This window comes from Lucilia sericata, unplaced genomic scaffold (genome assembly GCF_015586225.1).
Source record: "Lucilia sericata isolate MDLA Ls3-8-SP2 unplaced genomic scaffold, ASM1558622v1 Contig000002F_arrow, whole genome shotgun sequence".
In the NCBI taxonomy this organism is placed as follows: Eukaryota; Metazoa; Arthropoda; class Insecta; order Diptera; family Calliphoridae; genus Lucilia; species Lucilia sericata.
Window position 1 is genome coordinate 2,016,761 of NW_023994043.1, and position 20,404 is coordinate 2,037,164.

Sequence of the window (20,404 nt, forward strand, 5' to 3'; positions counted from 1 at the left end):
TTGAATTCGTTTGGTTTAATTTTGGTTAATTTCACTCGCTTAATGTATACCAAGGTAAGTAAGTGTTTACTGGATATTTATGTCTTTAAGAGATTGTTTCTGTTTTTGTCTCCAACAGAGATCTTTATTTCTTTATTAGTTTAATTAGATTACATTTTTATAGTTTTTTAGGCATACATACATACATACATATTTATTTGTATGCTTAGGTTTTTTCACACAACAGTTTGTGGTTTGCGTTTTAACGTTAAAATTGTAGTTTATCTCTTTAAACCTTGCTACTTTATACTATGCCAAAGGAGATTCATGACGCGGGCAGGAGGCTGGAGGATATGGAGGAGACCATGAAACTCCTAATGGACTCTCATTTCCCACCCGGTATGTCGAATAACATAGATGAACCGATATTGGAGGAAGAGGAGCCTAGTTAGTTAGTTAGTTTGAAAGGAGGATGTACATATATACATCGAATCCGAAGAAATACACCTAGACCTCTATTGAGCCTGTTGTGCGCTCCTTAACCAGTACCTCAGGTGGGAATCGAACCCACCACCTCCGGTCTACCAGACTAGAACACTAACCACTAAGCTACCGGAGGCCCCAAGGGGAGTGTAATACTGAAATAGTTATTACATCTCACATGGTTAAAGGCGCAAACAAGAGCTTTGCTCCCTATAAAGCTGCATGGCCGGATGGCATTTTCCGGCACTTTTGCAGATGGAGGCGGAACTGGTTTCCGTACATCTGTCAAAGATATTCACTGCATGCTTGAAATTAACATATACCCCAGTTAAATGGCAGGATGCAAGGGTAATATTTATACACAAACCAGGAGAACCTAGCTATGCGACACCTAAGTCCTATCGACCGATAAGTCTTCCTACATTCCTACTTAAAACCTTGGAACGGATAGTCGATAGTATGGTTAAAAGCAGTATACCAGACAAAGACGTAAAATTTAAGCAGCATGCTTATGTAAAGGGACGATCGGTTAAAATCGCTTTAAACGAAGTTGTCCACTACATAGGTGAATCCTTCGATAGCAAACTGTATACACTGGCGGTATGTATTGACATCGAAGCGCCTTCAATAACGTGCACACTGATACTCTTATCCAATCCCTAGACCAGCTAAGAAACAGATGGATAAGGAAAAAGTTATCTAGCGGTATACCACAGGGTGGCATTTTGTGTCCTTTACTCTGGGTTACCACGATTAATAGCCTCCTAAGGACCCTAACTGATAAAGGATACTTTAAAAGGGAAAGGATCCAAATTACTTGTGTAGAAGAGTTGAGAAGTCTCTGAATACGGCCTTGAGCTGGGCTCAACCGAGAGACCTCAATGTTAACCCGGCGAAGACGGAAATCTGCCATTTCAAAAGAAAGACAAAAATTTCTACATATACTGAACATTGCTTCCTGGACAATAAGATACTGGTGACAGACAAAGTTAAGTACTTAAGTGTAATCCTTGACCGGAAATTAAAATGGAGACACAACATAGAGGATAGGATCAACAAGGCACATCGGCGCTGGGCGTAATGTAGGAGAGCTATATGCATGAAATGGGGTCTTAGTCCTACTATGACAAATTGGCTTTATAAAAGTGTAATTAGACCAAATCTAGCTTATGCTTCAATAATCTGGTCGACTGCTTTGGATAAAAAGTGTCATATCAAACTACTACAGGGAGTTCAGCGTACATGCTGCTTGGTTATAAGAGGTACCATGTGTACTACTTCAACCAAGGCTCTGGAAACGTTGATAGATATTCCATCCATTGAAACATATTTAAGATATGTGGCGGCACTTACAGCCGAACAGCTCTTTACGGTTATAGGACATGTCATCAATGTATACTGGACATATTGGGAAATTATACACAATCATCGGACGTGCCTGATCGCATACCAGACACAGAATATGTCGGAAACTTTGAAACGCTGATTGCAGATAGAATGTCTTGATCAAGCGGAGCATTAGAGCAAATATCAGTAGGAATCCGTTGTTACACGGATGGCTCTAAATTGAGGGACAAAATGGGGCTGGCGTTCTATATTGAAGACCCAGAAACAGAAATATACCACCGTTTACCTAATCATAACACAAGCTTCCAGACAGAAGTCCGAGCAATAATCGAATGCGTAAATTTGATATGGCGCCCTTAATATATTTACCGACAGCCAGAAGGCAATTAGGGCGATATCACGTGATAGGATTAAATCGAAGACCGCATTGGATTGTAAGAAAGCTTTAACTGAATACTCTCCGAGGGGTAAGATGTACATCATATGGGTACCAGGCCACTCGGGAGTAGTCTGCAAAGAAAGGGCGAATGTAATAGCTTTAAAGGGAGGTGGTTAACCTGACGAACGCAAATCCTTTCGACGCAACAAAAGCTGATGAGAGCAACACGAGAAATCTTCTCAAAATGAGCAAGTCTGAAGTTAGTATGATAGTACGTATTCTGAGAGGACACACAGGATAACGAGCACATCTATACAAAATTGGACGTGCGGATTCAGACGAATGAAAAGCATGTAGAGAGGACAGTGAAACTCTGGAGCACTTTCTTTGCCATTGACAGGCATTCGTCGAAGTTAGATGCAAGTATCTCGGAAGTGATGTTATTCCGGAAATAACATTCCTGACTAACACTGATTGGAAGATTCTTAGGATTTACGTTCAGGAAACTGAGTTTTTGAACATTGAACAATAATACATTCAGTGAAATTTTTTTTATGAAAAGGAGCGCACAACAGGCCCGATAGTGGCCTAGGTGTATTTCTTCGGTTTTGATGTAGTATACATCCTCCTATCAACCTAACCTAAAGTCCTATTCGAAAGGTTCTATTTTATTTTTTTTATAACGGATATTATTGGAATTATATAAATTTTTCGGGGGATTTTGTGTCCAGCTATATTTAAAAGTGATAACAGTGCATAATGTCAAATGGTACAAAAATCACAATTTGGATTGTTTTTTAATGACAAATCCCCACCCATTGATAACGATGTATGTACATTTTTTGTATATTTATTTACAATATTATTACTCAGTATTGTGTTAAAAACAAATAATTGGTTTATTTAGTTATTAAGAGTGCTTTGGAGAACTTGTAAAATATAGTGATAACATTTTATTAAATACATATTTGTTGGTTTCCTTCAGTTTTAAAAATAGAGGTATTTATGTTTTAATCCTTAATGTGCATTTGATTTAGCATTCGATTAAAAAAAATTGGTACGCTGAAAGCTCTTACCATTACGTAAAAGTGAATGTGTTAGATTAACTTTATTTACATTTTTTCGTTACGGTATTTTTGTGGGAAAGCTAGTTGCACTCATTTAGGTAACGGTATTTCTGCTGAGTATGTATTTTAACGGTAACGATAGTCAATTTTGAGCGAAATAAAAAAGCTGTTATATTTTTCATTGAAAGTGAAATGAGGTCTAGAAACGTGTTTTCGGTGTTTTGCATTTCCTCAGTCAAATGTTTTGATTTCTTATAATTATATTTTAAATGCGCAAAACCATTCGGAACACAATCCATATACTGGAACAAGCCCAAATGATTAAATATTTATATATATGTACATTAGGGATATAACTAATTTGGCGATTTAAATATTTATAGGCAGTTTTAACCGCCAATGCCTATATCTCAGGATTTTTCGACTTTTACGTAAATTTACTATTTTACACCCTTTAGTTAAAAAGTTCATAAAAAATAATTTGTTGATATTTGTTTCGACCATATCTCCGTTTCTTATGGACCGATTTTACAGCTTTTAAACAGCTAAATACTTAAAAGCATATTTAATTGAATTATTTAAGACTCGGATTCCGAATATACATATATAGAGCCTTCAAAAAACTGATTTTAAAACACAGACGGACAGATATTTGGTGCGTGAACTTTTTTAATAACCGCTGAAAAATTATAACGTATTTTCGCATAGTTTTTAATGCGAATGCTATGCCAACTTGCATATTTGCAAAAAATGTTAATAGTTATATCCCTAATGTACATACATATATACACATATCGATGAAATATCGCATAATATAAATGTTTTTAAATAAAATTCGAAAAAACATAATAATCTTATCTTTTTGTGTATTTTTTAAATATTTCTTTTTTTTTGTATTTGCAATGAATTTTTAAATATTTTGAATAAACAAGAAGCACAAATAATGCTCGGATTATGTCACTTAACATTATATTAAAAAGAGTCGCACTCACTCACTCAATCGAAACCGTTCGTTTTTGATGCGACTTCGTGCCATTTGTTCGTACAAATATTTATGATTCTAAGTATGTACTTCCAAACATTTTATATTAAATATATCTAATAAAAGTAGATTTGTGACGAAATATATAATATCTGGCAGATTTTGGTAACGGATTTTTAGCGTTTCGAAATAATACATAAACTTTCGTATCAATGCACAGTGGTTTATAAACTTTTATTTTTGGACATAATTCGGTATCTCTGAAGCTATTGGATATATCGCAGTGAAACTTTACATGTTTGTAGCTAAGGTGTTTTCGAGTTAATTGACAGTTGTAGGTGATTGAGGGCGGAATGGTGGCCAGTGCGTAGACCCTCAAAGTTGATCACCTCGGGTATTAATTTTTTAAAAAATCAGCAAAAATCAATTTATGATCTGAATGAGCTGAAGTAAAATATAACTACTCCTTGAGAAGGTTTATAAAAAATACGCTTACATGTCTGGGTTATTTCTTTTGCTTTAAGAGATATTTAGGTTTAAATTTTTTTATTCTTTAATTTTCCGGATCTGTGTTTAGTTAGACGCATTCAAAGTTGCAACATGTAAAAAGTGACATATTTTTTAGGGTTTTTCCCAAAAAAGTCCCTGTATTCTTTCTTTTACAGAAACACATTTTGGTACACAAACCCTATAAGGTTTGATTGATATCGGTATATTATTTCGGTGGTGTGTCATAATGTCCATAGACCTTATGACACACTAAATTGAGTCATAATGTCCATGGACATAATGACAATTTCAAAAGTTTCACAATGTCCAAGAGCAATGCGACAGAAAGTCCATGGATTTCAAAGAGTCCATTTAGCAAAAAAGGCTTATTTTAGCGAAGCCGGTATTCGAAATTCCCCAGAGTTTGAAATCCCTGCGTCCGGCCGAAGGCCGGCTATCCAGGAAACTTTTTAAAAGGAATCCAAAATGCAACATAAACCAAATTTAGGAGCAATTCTTTAAGTGTGTCCCTTTCTTAAATTCTAAATAAATTTTCCAATACATTTCTGTTTTAAAAGTGCCATAATGTCCATGGACATTATGACATTTTAAAAAGTTAAGGTGTGTCATAAAGACTATGGACATTATGACACTGGACATTATGACACGCCACCTATTATTTCACCTAGTCCCCATACAACAGGACTCCCTATATTGGGCTTTGGAGCTCATAATTATGCCTAATATACCAATATCCCTACAAAAATGTACAACTACATACATACATATGTTTTATTTCGACCCCCTCTGAAAAAGCTTGAACGTCGTTAAATTTCTTATGAACACTTTATTTCGATGAAATTCCTTCAATGCCAACAAAAATACCTATACTAATTTTTGTTAGGATCGGTTCATATTTGACCCTATCCCCCATATATACATATATAGCCTCTTAAAATCAGTTTTCATCAATAAATCGGGTCGGCCACAACCGGCTATACTCTCTCACTTGTTTAAAATTACAAATGGTATCAAAAATACAAACAAATACACTACAAAAGTTAATTTTTCCCTACTATTGGCAACACTGATTTCAACTATAAATGAAAATCAAACTATATTTCCGTTTTAACGGTCGTTAGAAAAGCTCTTGCCAAGTGTTGCCATTAACAAATAGATTTATTTGTTTCAATTAAAAGCTTCACATTGTTAAACTTTGATAAGTTTAAGTTCCATTCCATTGCGTTCCCACACAGCAACGAGCTTGTTTTAACGCAAAACTAAATCGCCACAAGAAAATCAAAACAAATACAAACGATTAACTTTTTTTAGTTTATTTGCATGCGGCGAACGTTACGGTTAAAAATTAAGAAAGAAGAGTAAGAAAAAATTAAATAAACATTTAGGAAAATACAACTAAAAACAATAAAAAAAACGGCCAAGAAAAAGAACGGTTGAGATTATTTTTAAAATTTGCTTGAACAAAACGACAAAAGAAAACACGCACAGTTCAACAATAAACTCGGCATTTTCAAAGTGTGTGGCGCGCAAAAAATAATAAAACTCAAACTCGTAACGAAAAAAATAAAATAAAGAAAATAGGTGAAAAAATCAAATATTTTTTGTAAATAACAAAAAAATAGCAAAAAGAAAATTTTGCCATAAAATTTATAATTTTCACACATTAAGTGAAAACGAAAAGCATTTAAATATTTCATTTAATATTTATAAATTTTGTGTAAAAATTTGTGTTAAAAACAAAAATTTATTTATATTACAGTTAATTTTTATCAATAAAGCAACAACAACAAAAGAAAAAAAATGGCTTGTTCAACGAAAACATTGAAAGTTTTTGCACTCCTATGGGATTTTCTTTATACAGTAAGTACCGATCTAGTGGTGTACGAAGTATCTGATAGATATAAGAGCTGCATTAAGCATAGCAATTAAAAATATCTATCTATAGTAATGAATTTAAATATTTTTAAAATTTGTATTTTTAATTCTGACAATCGTAGTCCTCTGATGTGTTCATCGTTTATATTTACAGTTTTATAATTTTTATAAATATTTTCTTTTGCAATAAATGCACTTTTTTAAAAACTATAAACATAGAGTGCTTTGTAAATAACGAAACAATATGATTTTTTAGATACCCTACACTATAGATAATACTTGATCCAGTAAAATTGTTCGTTATATTTCATTATGAGATGATGAAATTCGATATCAAATGAGAAATTTAAAACATTTTTTCTTAATTTATTTAACGAATATACAATTTCGATAAGAATTGGGCCTCTGGGCCCAGAGATAATTTCTTTTATATTAATGTTAATCAAATTATTACGTATTTTGCAAAATTTTTCAAGGCCGCTTAAGTTCACCCACTTAAGCCCACGCAAAAAACAAATGCTCTCTACTTTCAACTTTTATTTGAATAGAATCAAATGTAGGCCATATCGTATCAATGGCAACTAGACATGTCTAAAACCAGAAAAATTCAAGTGTTTTGAATTGACACACTAGTGACGTAAAATAGAGTTTATTTGTTTTTATTATTTTTTTTAAAGAAACAGGAAAAACTTAACAGCTTTTTTTAATTAATTAAATTTAATACCTTGACTTTTTCGCTTTGAGACATTCGTAGGTGTAAACATTGGTTATTATGTACTTAAAAGTGTGAGTTCTTTTAAATGGTTTTAATCAAAATAAGAGAATTTAAAATATGTTTGTTTAAAAATATTAGTGAATTTCTAATTATGTTTCAATGTTATGCATTTCCTATTAAACCAAATTTGGACACTTGTTGCATTGTGGATATAGTTTAAAATAAACATACATATTTAGAATTCGGACATGCTCCACAGCAGTGATTCAGAGATCAATTCTCACAATATTTTTGAGTTATGAATATGGTTATTATTTTTATTTATATCGAATTTGAACACAATACCGGAAACAAAATTTAAATGAGATTTTGTATTACTATACCCTGTGTGCTTTGTTACATAACAGTTTTCCCAGATATACGAATTTTTCTACTTAATTCATATGGAAGGAGCCAACTCTCCCTAATTATAGTCCGCCCTTTTTCTACCAAATGTTCACATGGATGTTAAAGTTTTTCTTACAATATTTGAAGATTGTAGCTCCAATAGTTTCCCATAAAAACAAATTTTTGTATTTGATTCATAAGGGAGGTGATAAGTCCCCCTTATGAAAGTCCGCCCAAATATCTTCCAAATATTCACATAGATGTTAAAGGTCTTCGCGCAAAATTTTAAGATTCTAACTCCAATAGTTTCCCAGATAAACGAATTTTAGTATGTAATTTCTATGGAAGGTGCCACGCCCCCTATCGCTAATCCGACAATTTTTTGTCCTAAATATTCATGTCGATACTAAAGTAGCTCCCAAAAAATTTGAGAACTTTAGTTGTTATACTTTTTCAGAAGTACTGCCTATTTGGTCAACATGGGTTCATATGGATGTCAAAGTTGTTCATACAAAATTTGGGGACCCTATGAGATATGCTTAATACTTATTATGTATGTGGGCGTGGCACCTCACCTACTTGAATTTCCAAAACAAAAGGTAGCCTATAGTTCCTTCCAGACATACCATGTATGACACTGTGGTAAGTACTTACTATGATCGAAAGACGATCTAACTATGTCCGTCTGTCCGTTGTTGCTTACGAAAGGGGAACTAGAAGGATGCAATTTAAAATTCACAAATTTATAAATCATAAATGTTAGGTATTGCAAATAGTCCACGATTTCACCTAGACCTCCTTGCAATACTAATAAAGCGAAAACTTAAAGCTAACCTCTTTTAGTTTGGAGAGACAGTGGATCATTTAGGAATCTATAATCCATGTTCCGATTTAAATCATAATGGTATTTTGTTATGTTTTTCGGCGTAGTCAGGCCATAGTGGGGCACAATTGAGTTTTTCAATTGTAAGGCTGAATATAGACATAACAATTCTCTCTAAAGATAATGGGTTCTTGTCATTCCCTTTGTAACACATCGAAATATAGTTCCCATAAAGGTATATATGTATATCTGGGTCCATTTAGATTATATATTAGATTATAAGACGTTCGAGCAATGAGACGTCTGTATTAATAGTTTTAATTGATGGAGTTTGTTTGGTATATAAATAGGAAAATAGGTCCCATATAAGGTCCCCTTAAAAAATTACTCTAACGCTAATATCTGTCTTTAAAATACAAGTGAAATTAAATTTGACAGAAACAAATCTTATTTGAATTAAAATTTCTCAGTCAAATTTCATAAGGATCTTTCCATTTTAGATCATAAAAGCAATATTTCGATAGGTTAAATGCAAACCTTGTTTCTTCATCAAGCTCTTTGTGATCTTTTTTAGGGTATTCAAGAAGTCGTCTCAGACTAAATTCATTAACATTTGTTACTAATAAATTCAATATTAGGAAAATTGCAATTGTTTGTTAAATATTTTGCTGTATTTTCTGAAAAAAAAATCGTAGATATCAATACAAAATATTGTGTATATTTTAAGTATTTGTTTACTTGCCAACAGCAGCAAAAAAGCAGCAATATCAGCTGCAACGACAACGGCAACAGCAAATAAACAACTTGTTTTATTAACCTTCTTGAAAATGAGGTCTATAAATAAGTATGTATGTATTTCTATATTCTATGATATATTTGGAGAAGCTTTAAGGTGCATATTTCTCTTTTTTACTATTTGTCCCAAACGTTTGATTTACAATTGTAATTTTGTGTTTGATTGCATGTAAAATATCTAAGCATTTGCCCCGTGGTATTTGATAGTAAATAGTTGTTGTATATAGTCATACAAAATTAAATTAAATATTTTACGTGGTACTCGTAAATATTTCTGTACATTGTACATACAAATATAAGATTTATTTCATTCACATTTTACTTAAGTACAATACTTAATAGTTTACATACATACATACTAATTGAGTTTGTTTTTAATTTCTTGAGATATTTATTTGGAATGATTAAAAAGAAAATTTCAATATAATTTGAATTAGATTCCTAGTACATAGGAATAAAGGTAAAATTTAACATAAAGTTTTTTTTTTATAAAAAATATATAATTTTTAAAATATATTTATAACTAGTGTATACACTAGATAGCCTATAGGCTATCATATGGTCGATCGTGTATGTTTATTATACAATTTTACAAGCACATTATTCTGAATTATATTTACTCACTATTTGGGCAATTTTGAAAATCATGAGGTAATCTCCTGATATGTTAATTTATGAAAACTCGGATCATGATCGTGGTTTATTTCGAAATACCTACATATCTTATTATGTGCTCTTGTATAGTGAAGAAGATATTGTACTGAATGGAGTTGGTAGAAATGCTTTCAATAGTAGACTGTCCAGTAAGTATCTCTTTTATGAGTGCTAGTGGGAAAAGGTATATTGAGATTATATGGAACGCTTATTCGTGACATGCTTTCATTAAGAATATATCTAGAGATATTGCTCTAGACTCTTCTTTTTCCTCTTGAGATAATGTCTAATTCTGTACCAAAAGCAACGGAAAATAATTGTTAAGGTGGTCGAATCGTGAATAAAATACTGTCGCTTCTGAGAACAATCTTGAAGTTTGTCATTGGAATCATGCATGAATTAAACTATGCTGCCCCCTGGATATTCTGAATATGAAAGCACACAGAGTCCTCATGAAATCTGTAATATTTTATGAGGACGTGAAAAACAAATGCAACTGCAATCAGTGATTACACGTCACTGTGCACTGTAGTTAGTAAGACAAAGATACCACAACTATTGTACAGATTGTCCTAAATTTTAGTTAAGTTCCAGTTAAGTATTATGAAATCTCTGAACTTGCCTATTACGGGTTCTCTTCTCGTATTGGCTAATACAATTGAATCTTTTATTCCATTATTGTTAGTGGTAGACAACCTAAGGAAATCAGAATTGAGAGATGAACATTGAACATTACTTTGGGTAACCATGTTTATCCGTTTATTGTGCATTTCTTCTTAACTCTTCTCTAGGATGTTCCCACCTTTTATAGTATTCACTGAATGTATTATTGTTCGATGTTCAGAAACTCGGTTTCCTGGACGTAATTCCTAGCAAATTTCCAATCAGTGTTCGTGAGGGATGTTATATCCGGGATAATATTACTCCCAAGATATTTGAATCTAATTTCGGCGAAAGCCTGACTTTGGCATAGAAAGTGCTCCAGAGTTTCACTGTCCTCTATACATGCTCTACATTCGTATAAATACGCAGGGCCAATTTTGTATGGCTGTGCCCGTGTGTGTAACCTTACACTTCCTCATTTTGAGAAGGCTCTAGTTAAGGTCATTCCAAAGGATCTTTGTTTCAATATTCTAAGAAACCTTATAGGATTCTCATATTTTTAATTCTGGCTTAGTTGTGTCAAATATTTTTGGGTTCGGTAGTATAACTACCTCCAGATCCCTTCCCTTTAAAGCTATTACATTCGCTTTTTCGTTGCCGACTACTCCCGAGTGGCCTAGTATCCATATGATGTAAACCTTAACTCTGGGAGAGTATTAGGTTGGAGCTTTCTTACAATCCAATACGGTCTTAGATTTAATTTTATCATCTGATATCGCCCTAATTACCTTCTGGCTGTCGGTAAATATGTTAATCGCTGTAGGCGCCATATACATTCTAGTTTAATTTACTCTTTTTTTTATTGCTCGGACTTCTGCCTGGAAGCTAGTATAGTGATTAGGTAAACGGTGGTATATGTCTTCCGAGTTTAGAGCAATCCGTGTAACAATAAATTTCTAAGGGTATTTGCTCTAATGTTCTGCTTGACCATGATATTCTATCTGGGATAAGTGTTTCAAAATTACCGATATTTTCTATGTCTGGTATGCGAACAGGCCTGTCCGGTGATTGTGTATAGCCTTTCAATGTGTCCAGTATACATCGATGGCGTGTCCTAAACCGCTTTTGGCCAGTTCGATTAAAGTTATGAGCCGTTCGGCTATAAGTGCCGCCTCATATTTTATATATGTTTCAATGGGTGGAATATCTAGCAACGTTTCCAGATCTTTGATTGACGTATTACTCATGGCACCACTTATAACCAAGCATCATGTACGTTGAACTCCCTGTAGTAGTGTGATATTACACTTTTTGTCCAAAGAAGTTCACCAGATTATTGAAGCTTAAGTTACCATCGGTTTATTTACACTTTTATAAAGCCAATGTGTCATAGTAGGACCAAGGCGCAATTTCATGCCTATGGTTCTCCTACATATTGCCCAGCACCGTTGTGCCTTGCTGATCGTATCCTCTAAGTGGTGACTTCATTTTAATTTCTGGCCAAATATTAAACCTAAGTACTTAACTCTGTCCATTACCGGTGTTTTCTTTAACAGGATAGACATTTTTGTATTTCTAGTGAGAAGACAGATTTTCGCCTTCGACGAGTGAACATTAAGGCCTCTCATGTCCGATGTCCGATATAACTGTCTCTTTTCCTGACAGATATAACTGTACACTGGACATCTCACAGTTTATACATTTGTTTCTTAGAATGTTCTTGATTCAGTTACGGAGCAATTGGTCAACATAAAACTAAGGCTTGAATAAGAGTACCTCGTCCTAATCCATGACTTAAATTTTTGTCTCAAAAATATAAAGTAACTAGGGCCAACGTAAATATAGCAGTCTTATCATATTATAATACCAAAAATTCAAATACGCTTAATGTAGGGTATTTCACTAAAATTTTTTTTATCGAACATGGTTTTTGTTTTAATTCTTCCACCTTGAATTGACCGGTCTTTAAAATAAATTAAAAAATAAGTTGCACAATCTTTTAAGAATATTTGCTACTACAAAGTAGACCAGTAGTTAGTTGTTTGTTTTGTTATTTGTATTAAAATGTATTTGATGTTTTCCATTTAAAATTGCCGCAAACATTCAACAAGTGGAAACAAAGCGAGTCAAAGACATGTGAGAAGTAAACAATCAGACAAACATTGAACGGACGGATGGATGGATGGATGGACAGGCAACTGCCTAAGACTTCTATAGTTGTAGTGTAACAAGTATATGAATGAATACATCTATTTTTGGTTGGTTTCTTTCAGCATAATTTATGTTATGAGTTAAATTTAGATAAGTTTGTTGTTTATTTGTTCACTATTTTTCATTTGTGTAAAATTTGTTTCCATCAATGTAATTTTGAAACATTGTGATTAGATTTGTCAGTTAATAGAATTTATGATGATGGTTTTTGTCTAAGTATTTATTTTTCTGATGGTCTGCCAGTTTAATAAAGTTATTTTGTATTTTTTTTTTTCACATTTATATGAGAAAATAATTACAACGAGTTGATTAAGTTGTTAATACTTTTATATATTAATATAAAAATATAAATAAATTATTTCAGGGTTAAATGAAAGATCGAAAATTGTGTAATATTTGTATTTGGTTTTTATCAGCTTTTCGTTAAATATTATTAAGCCCTTAAATATGTATATGAGAGAGTATTTTGCGAAGTTAAGCTTTATAATTTAATTAAAATTAAATTGAAAATAATAAAGAAATATCATTGAACGATCTATTCATGATTTATGAAACTCTAACACGCATTTGAGGGAATTACAATTTTATTTAAAATAGAATTATTTTTGTTACATTGAACTTCCTTTTTTAAATATTTTTTTAAAATTATGAACAAACTTTAAATTTAGTTTTTTTTTTAACAAACTTTTTTATATTAATATTTTTCTTTAATTTTGAGTTAGATTACTATTAAAGTAAATAGGCTTATACAATAAATAGTATGTAAATCTACCACTTTAAGTGAAACCGAAAATTTATAATGACATTCATGCAATTTAATTTGCATAAACGTTGCTCACTTGTTTTTAATAAAACTCAACAGAAATTGTCGTTAAATTTAAACTATTTAAATATATTCTAGACAAATGTGTAAAGAACTTTTTGAAACAAAAAAAAAAAACTAAATGTAATATTTTTGACATTAACGTACATATCTATTTACTACTGTATACACGTAAAATCATACGTACAATAGTACGTATTTTAATGTCTAAATAAATGAATGATTGTCTAAAACTTTAACCCAGTTTTAATTTCTGTGTCAAGTCTGAATATTATCAGACTTTGAATGAATATTATAAAAATATTAAAATACATGTATTCGAAATGAAAATCTTTAATACATAAATTTAAAATTGAAACAAATATATAAAAAAAGTAATAAAATATAGTAGAAAATAAAATATAGATCGACTGTACGATACCCTCCCTTATGCCAGTAGATGTGATTTAGAAACAAAGGTAGTAATATCCATTTTTGGGGGACAAATTAGGCCTGGGGTTCTATAATGAAATCCCAGAAACTGAAATATACCACAGCTTACCTAATCATAACACAAGCTTCCTGGCAGAAGTTTGAGCAATAACGGAATGTATAAATTGGATTAGAATAAATATAGCGCCCACGGGGCATAATATATATATTTACCGACAGCTAGAAGACAATTAGGGCGATATCAGGTAATAGAATTAAATCTAAGACCGTATTGGATTGTAAGAAAGCTTTAACTGAATATTCTCCCAGAGATAAGGTTTACATCATATGGGTACCAGGCCACTCGGGAGTAGTCGGCAACGAAAGGGACGAATGTATAACTTTAAAGGGAAGGGAGCTCGAGGTAGTTAACCTTACGAACGCAAAACCTTTCGACGCAATAAATGCTGAATTAAAAATATGGGTGTGAGAATCCCATAAGGACTTTTGGAGTAATGAAACAGTGGGTAGAACCACAAAGATCCTATGGGATAACCCTGATGAGAGCAAGACGAGAAATCTCCTCAAAATGAGCAAATCTGAGGTTAGTATGATGGTATGTGTTCTGAGCGGACACACAGGATTACGAGCAAATCTATACAAAATTGGACGTGCGGGTTTAGACGAATGTAGAGCATGTGGAGAGGACAGTGAAACTCTGGAGCACTTCCTTTGCCGAAGTTTGAACCAAAAATCTTGGAAGTAATGTTATTCCGGAAATAACATTCCAATGTTCAGAAAGCTGAGTTTCTGAACATTGGAAAATAATACATTCAAAGAACAATTTTTTTATGAAAAGGAGCTCACAACAGGCTCCATAGTGGCCTAGAGAGATTTCGGATAATATAAACATTGTTTATTTAAAATTTCATTGGTATAATGTAATATTTAAGTCAGTATTGAACGTTAAAATAATTTTCGTATGGTGACCTTATATGGGGTTGAGTCAATTATCGACCGATCGTCAAAATATTTCGTTGATAGATTTCGGTTAATATAACATTTGTTTATGTAAAATTTCATCGATATGATCGATTGCATTTTAAAGCTATGAGCTTTAAAGTCATTTTCTGAAGAGGACTTTGTGTGGGGGGTAGGGTCAACTATGGACGGAACAGCATTTGTATAGAGAGATTTTGGTCAATAAAACTTGTTCATGCCAAATTTCATTAGTATAGTGGCAAATTAACCCTTAATTGCCTATATGGAGTCTCTCAGACTCCATAGGGATTGGTTTTGTCTTTATCTCTTCTGTTCGCGTCTTCTGTGTTTATTACTAATACAAATGCTGGAGCTAGCTCTCGAACGCTCCAAATCGGCTATAATACACCTCTTAGTTCTTATGAAATGTTTTTGGTGTTTGAGAGACTGAGGAGGTAGGTAATTACGTGATTGTTTTCGGGGGTAGGTAACTAAGGGTTAAATATAGTTGCTGGTAAATTCGATACAAAGTCCTAGGTAAGGTCATGAATAAAATGGAGAGGCCCGAGATTATCAAGTGTATGATGATCAGGAAAACATGTTGGAAATAACTCTCCCTCTGTAACGGTACTAAGCTAGGACTGATCAAGAATAGAGAACTTCCAATACAGGCAACGATCCTGTGAGCAAGAACTCCTAAAAATATAGTTTAGCCGTTTGTTTCATAATAGAGAAGGTTAAATCCTAAGAGCGAGGATGTGATCGCGAAGTCGCAAGAAAACTGTCTTCTTCAAATAAATTATAATGCAATTGGGTAATATTTGGTTCAAATATAAGCAAAAAAATAAAACTTAGACTAAGGTGGATCAAAAAGTTGATCTAATTGCATGTGATCTTATTGTATATGCATAGACTTGTATTAGATCAGAAACAAAGAATTGTGATCAAATTCAGAACGTAATCTCTATAACTCTTCCTTTTGAAATTCCCATACTCTGAAACGTTTTCATTAACCCACAGACGGACTTACGATATGCTATATATTAAAAGAATATTATTTTTAGCGCAACCAAAATTAACCCAAACCGCAATATACCCACTTCCCGCTATGATGGTGTAGGGAATAAAAACAAAAAAATATTAAATAACGAGAAATCTCCTCAAAATGAGCAAATCTGAGGTTAGTATGATGGTATGTGTTCTGAGCGGACACACAGGATTACGAGCAAATCTATACAAAATTGGACGTGCGGGTTTAGACGAATGTAGAGCATGTGGAGAGGACAGTGAAACTCTGGAGCACTTCCTTTGCCGAAGTTTGAACCAAAAATCTTGGAAGTAATGTTATTCCGGAAATAACATTCCAATGTTCAGAAAGCTGAGTTTCTGAACATTGGAAAATAATACATTCAAAGAACAATTTTTTTATGAAAAGGAGCTCACAACAGGCTCCATCGTGGCCTAGAGAGATTTCGGATAATATAAACATTGTTTATTTAAAATTTCATTGGTATAATGTAATTTTTAAGTCAGTATTGAACGTTAAAATAATTTTCGTATGGTGACCTTATATGGGGTTGAGTCAATTATCGACCGATCGTCAAAATATTTCGTTGATAGATTTCGGTTAATATAACATTTGTTTATGTAAAATTTCATCGATATGATCGATTGCATTTTAAAGCTATGAGCTTTAAAGTCATTTTCTGAAGAGGACTTTGTGTGGGGGGTAGGATCAACTATGGACGGAACAGCATTTGTATAGAGAGATTTTGGTCAATAAAACTTGTTCATGCCAAATTTCATTAGTATAGTGGCAAATTAACCCTTAATTGCCTATATGGAGTCTCTCAGACTCCATAGGGATTGGTTTTGTCTTTATCTCTTCTGTTCGCGTCTTCTGTGTTTATTACTAATACAAATGCTGGAGCTAGCTCTCGAACGCTCCAAATCGGCTATAATACACCTCTTAGTTCTTATGAAATGTTTTTGGTGTTTGAGAGACTGAGGAGGTAGGTAATTACGTGATTGTTTTCGGGGGTAGGTAACTAAGGGTTAAATATAGTTGCTGGTAAATTCGATACAAAGTCCTAGGTAAGGTCATGAATAAAATGGAGAGGCCCGAGATTATCAAGTGTATGATGATCAGGAAAACATGTTGGAAATAACTCTCCCTCTGTAACGGTACTAAGCTAGGACTGATCAAGAATAGAGAACTTCCAATACAGGCAACGATCCTGTGAGCAAGAACTCCTAAAAATATAGTTTAGCCGTTTGTTTCATAATAGAGAAGGTTAAATCCTAAGAGCGAGGATGTGATCGCGAAGTCGCAAGAAAACTGTCTTCTTCAAATAAATTATAATGCAATTGGGTAATATTTGGTTCAAATATAAGCAAAAAAATAATACTTAGACTAAGGTGGATCAAAAAGTTGATCTAATTGCATGTGATCTTATTGTATATGCATAGACTTGTATTAGATCAGAAACAAAGAATTGTGATCAAATTCAGAACGTAAACTCTATAACTCTTCCTTTTGAAATTCCCATACTCTGAAACGTTTTCATTAACCCACAGACGGACTTACGATATGCTATATATTAAAAGAATATTATTTTTAGCGCAACCAAAATTAACCCTAACCGCAATATACCCACTTCCCGCTATAATGGTGTAGGGAATAAAAACAAAAAATATTAAATAACAAGATTATTAAATAAAATAAAAGCAAAAAAACATTTGAAAACTATAATTAAACACTACTTTATGTTTACAATTATATTTATACTACTGATAAGATAAATATTTGCGTGTATGAAAACAAAAATGTGTGACGGTACGACGCACAATGATCATCAATCTATATAGAAAAAAAAACTAAACTGTTGCCAACGCACCATAATTAAGACCATATTTAGTATACTTGGGTATTATTTGTGTTGAATATTATCAGTTCACACAAAACAAAATCATCATGATCGTCATGAGATTTAAACATAAAAAAGTGTCAAATGATAGTGAAAAATTAAACAAATTATTTAAAGTTTTATATAAAATTTTTACTACAGATGTCATTGAGACAGACCTACCCAAACGTTTCCACTCATAGACGAGCTTTCGTCTTATGTAATGGGTAAATTTATAGTTAAAAGATAGTATTTTATGTGGGATCCACAATCATAAGCATTCACAATCATTCTTAATGGTAGATTGTTAAATGATTTTAAAGGTTGTCTGTCTGTCTGCTTTAACTGCCTCCAACTCATATAAAAAAATGGATAAAGAGTTGGTGAGCAGCACATTTCATTGTTTCTTTTCCCATTAAATGTTTTTAATTTTTTTAATATTACCATTTATTTAAAGTTTTTTTTGTTTGTTTAATTTATGTGTGCGTCTGAAAATATTTACAAACAAATTTTATTTTAAATTTTACTTAAAAAATATTCTAATTTAATAAATCACATTTACGTTTTCATTTACAAAACCAATGTCGAATACTTATGTATTTACAATACCAGACATTTTGAACTCCCTTTGTAAACAGTTCTATTTTATTCAAATACGCAAAATATTTCCCTCTTCTACAGTAAATATAAAAATCAAATTAATTTTCTATCTGTGCCGCCAAAAATGTTAAGGTTAAATGCATAATGAAAATAAATTATTATGTATGTTAAAAAAAATACATAAAATGGGGAATGGGAAAACACTTGAGACCAACAAATATGTTTAGAGTCATGTTTCTCCACAAATTACAACAATTTTCTTTAAGACGTTTCAGAAGGATGTGAGGTTAATCTAATAATGACGATCTGATCGGAAATCATCTAAAGATCGATTTTTTGAGTTGGGTCACTTGACATGAAATTCCCCATATACATATAATACTTTCTGTGCCTTATAATAGGAAATCTTTTGAGATCAGATGAGTTTTTAACCTAACATTGTAAACTGATAACATATAGCATAAAAGGTAATAAGACCTTGCCTTTTGACTCGAACATAAGTACACTTTAAGCTCATCGACATGTTCGAGCGCATTGGTCGTGACTCCAATCTTCAAAAGGCCGTTTTGATTCTTCATAAATTGAGGGTATTCGGGTAAATGAATTTATGGATTGTGTCGCAAAAGGATATTGATATTCCAATAGCTGAGGTATTGAACTTGATCGAGTAAAGGGCGACAGAAGAAACGAAACTCAGGTGGTCCAATATCGCCACTTAATATCATAAATGTCTTGAATGGTCTTTCGTAGAAAAGTTCTTTGAAAACTATAATAAAAAACACTCTTGATAAGAACTCATTATGACTTATATTTTGTATTGGGATCTTTCATATACATACTTATCGAATGTATGATTTGGACTCACGCCAAATCGTATGGTTTACCTAAAAGGTACAACTGCAGAAGTTGTTTAACGAAGATATTAAAGGAACGTTATAACAACTTCAATATGATTACCATGATCTGCAAGAGTTCAGAGTAATATCATTGGACTCTAATGATTACCAAAATTGAGGATAACTTTAAGATTATTGCAATGGACCAAGTTGTGCCTGAGAGTTTTAGAGTTTGGTAATATAACCTAAAATCGGAACGCCTTTAAAGAATGCATGTAACATCTCTTGACATGATTTGTAGACATAACGCAAATATTTTTATTAAAAAACTTACAGGGAGGAGAACTGTAGGTCTAGTTACAGGTTTTTAGGGGTATGATCCAGTTTTGGGTCTTACAGAAGTAAAACAAAATATGATCGATTCAATGTAGTTCTATTTTAATTGGGAGCATTACCAACAAAGTTCTAGGGGAAACGCTTAATATAAATGGGGTGTGTAATCATTAGGTTCCCTTTTCCCAAATTTGTCTAATCTAATGTCTTTTTCATTTCCCCCCTTATATTTACTATTTCCCTGGCTAATTTATATATTGAGTGAGTAAGCCGGCTAAAACATACACAATTAGTTCGTGTGTGTGTATCCGTAGCAAAGAAAAGTTTTTATTTATTTAATATTTCTTTTCATAGTGTCATTGAAAATCATAGAAAATTTTCTTAAGACGAAAAATAAACAACTCAAAAGCATGACATCAACACACTACAAAACTAATAATTTCCAAAAATATTTTCAAAAACTGATTTTTTATAAAACAAAAAAAAAAAAATAATAATAAAAATTAAAAAAAAAAATACAAAATTTTATGCATAAACTCAACGTGGGTGCCTCTTGTTTTAACAACAACACACAAACATTTAAAAAAGAACACGATTAAATATTTGAGCACCGGGGTACTGGGTATTCGCCCCCCTATTCATATAAAACTGTCTAAATATATTTTGTTTAATGCTCTAAATAAACACAAAAATAAATTTTAAAA

At 32.4% G+C, this 20,404-nt stretch overlaps 1 protein-coding gene across 2 annotated transcripts in view; it reads left to right on the forward strand.

Annotated features, from left to right (window-relative positions):
- Positions 1-6,027: 6,027 nt before the first annotated feature.
- Positions 6,028-20,404, forward strand: part of LOC119616075 (protein late bloomer) — a 30,278-nt gene continuing 15,901 nt past the window's right edge. The window contains exons 1-2 of one of the 2 annotated variants that reach the window (XM_037972237.1): positions 6,028-6,105; positions 6,507-6,607. In XM_037972237.1, the coding sequence (XP_037828165.1) occupies positions 6,548-6,607 (60 nt within the window). In that variant the 5' untranslated portion in view covers positions 6,028-6,105; positions 6,507-6,547. Of the gene's footprint in view, positions 6,329-6,506; positions 6,608-20,404 lie in introns of both variants that reach the window. The other variant, XM_037972228.1, reaches the window with a different exon arrangement.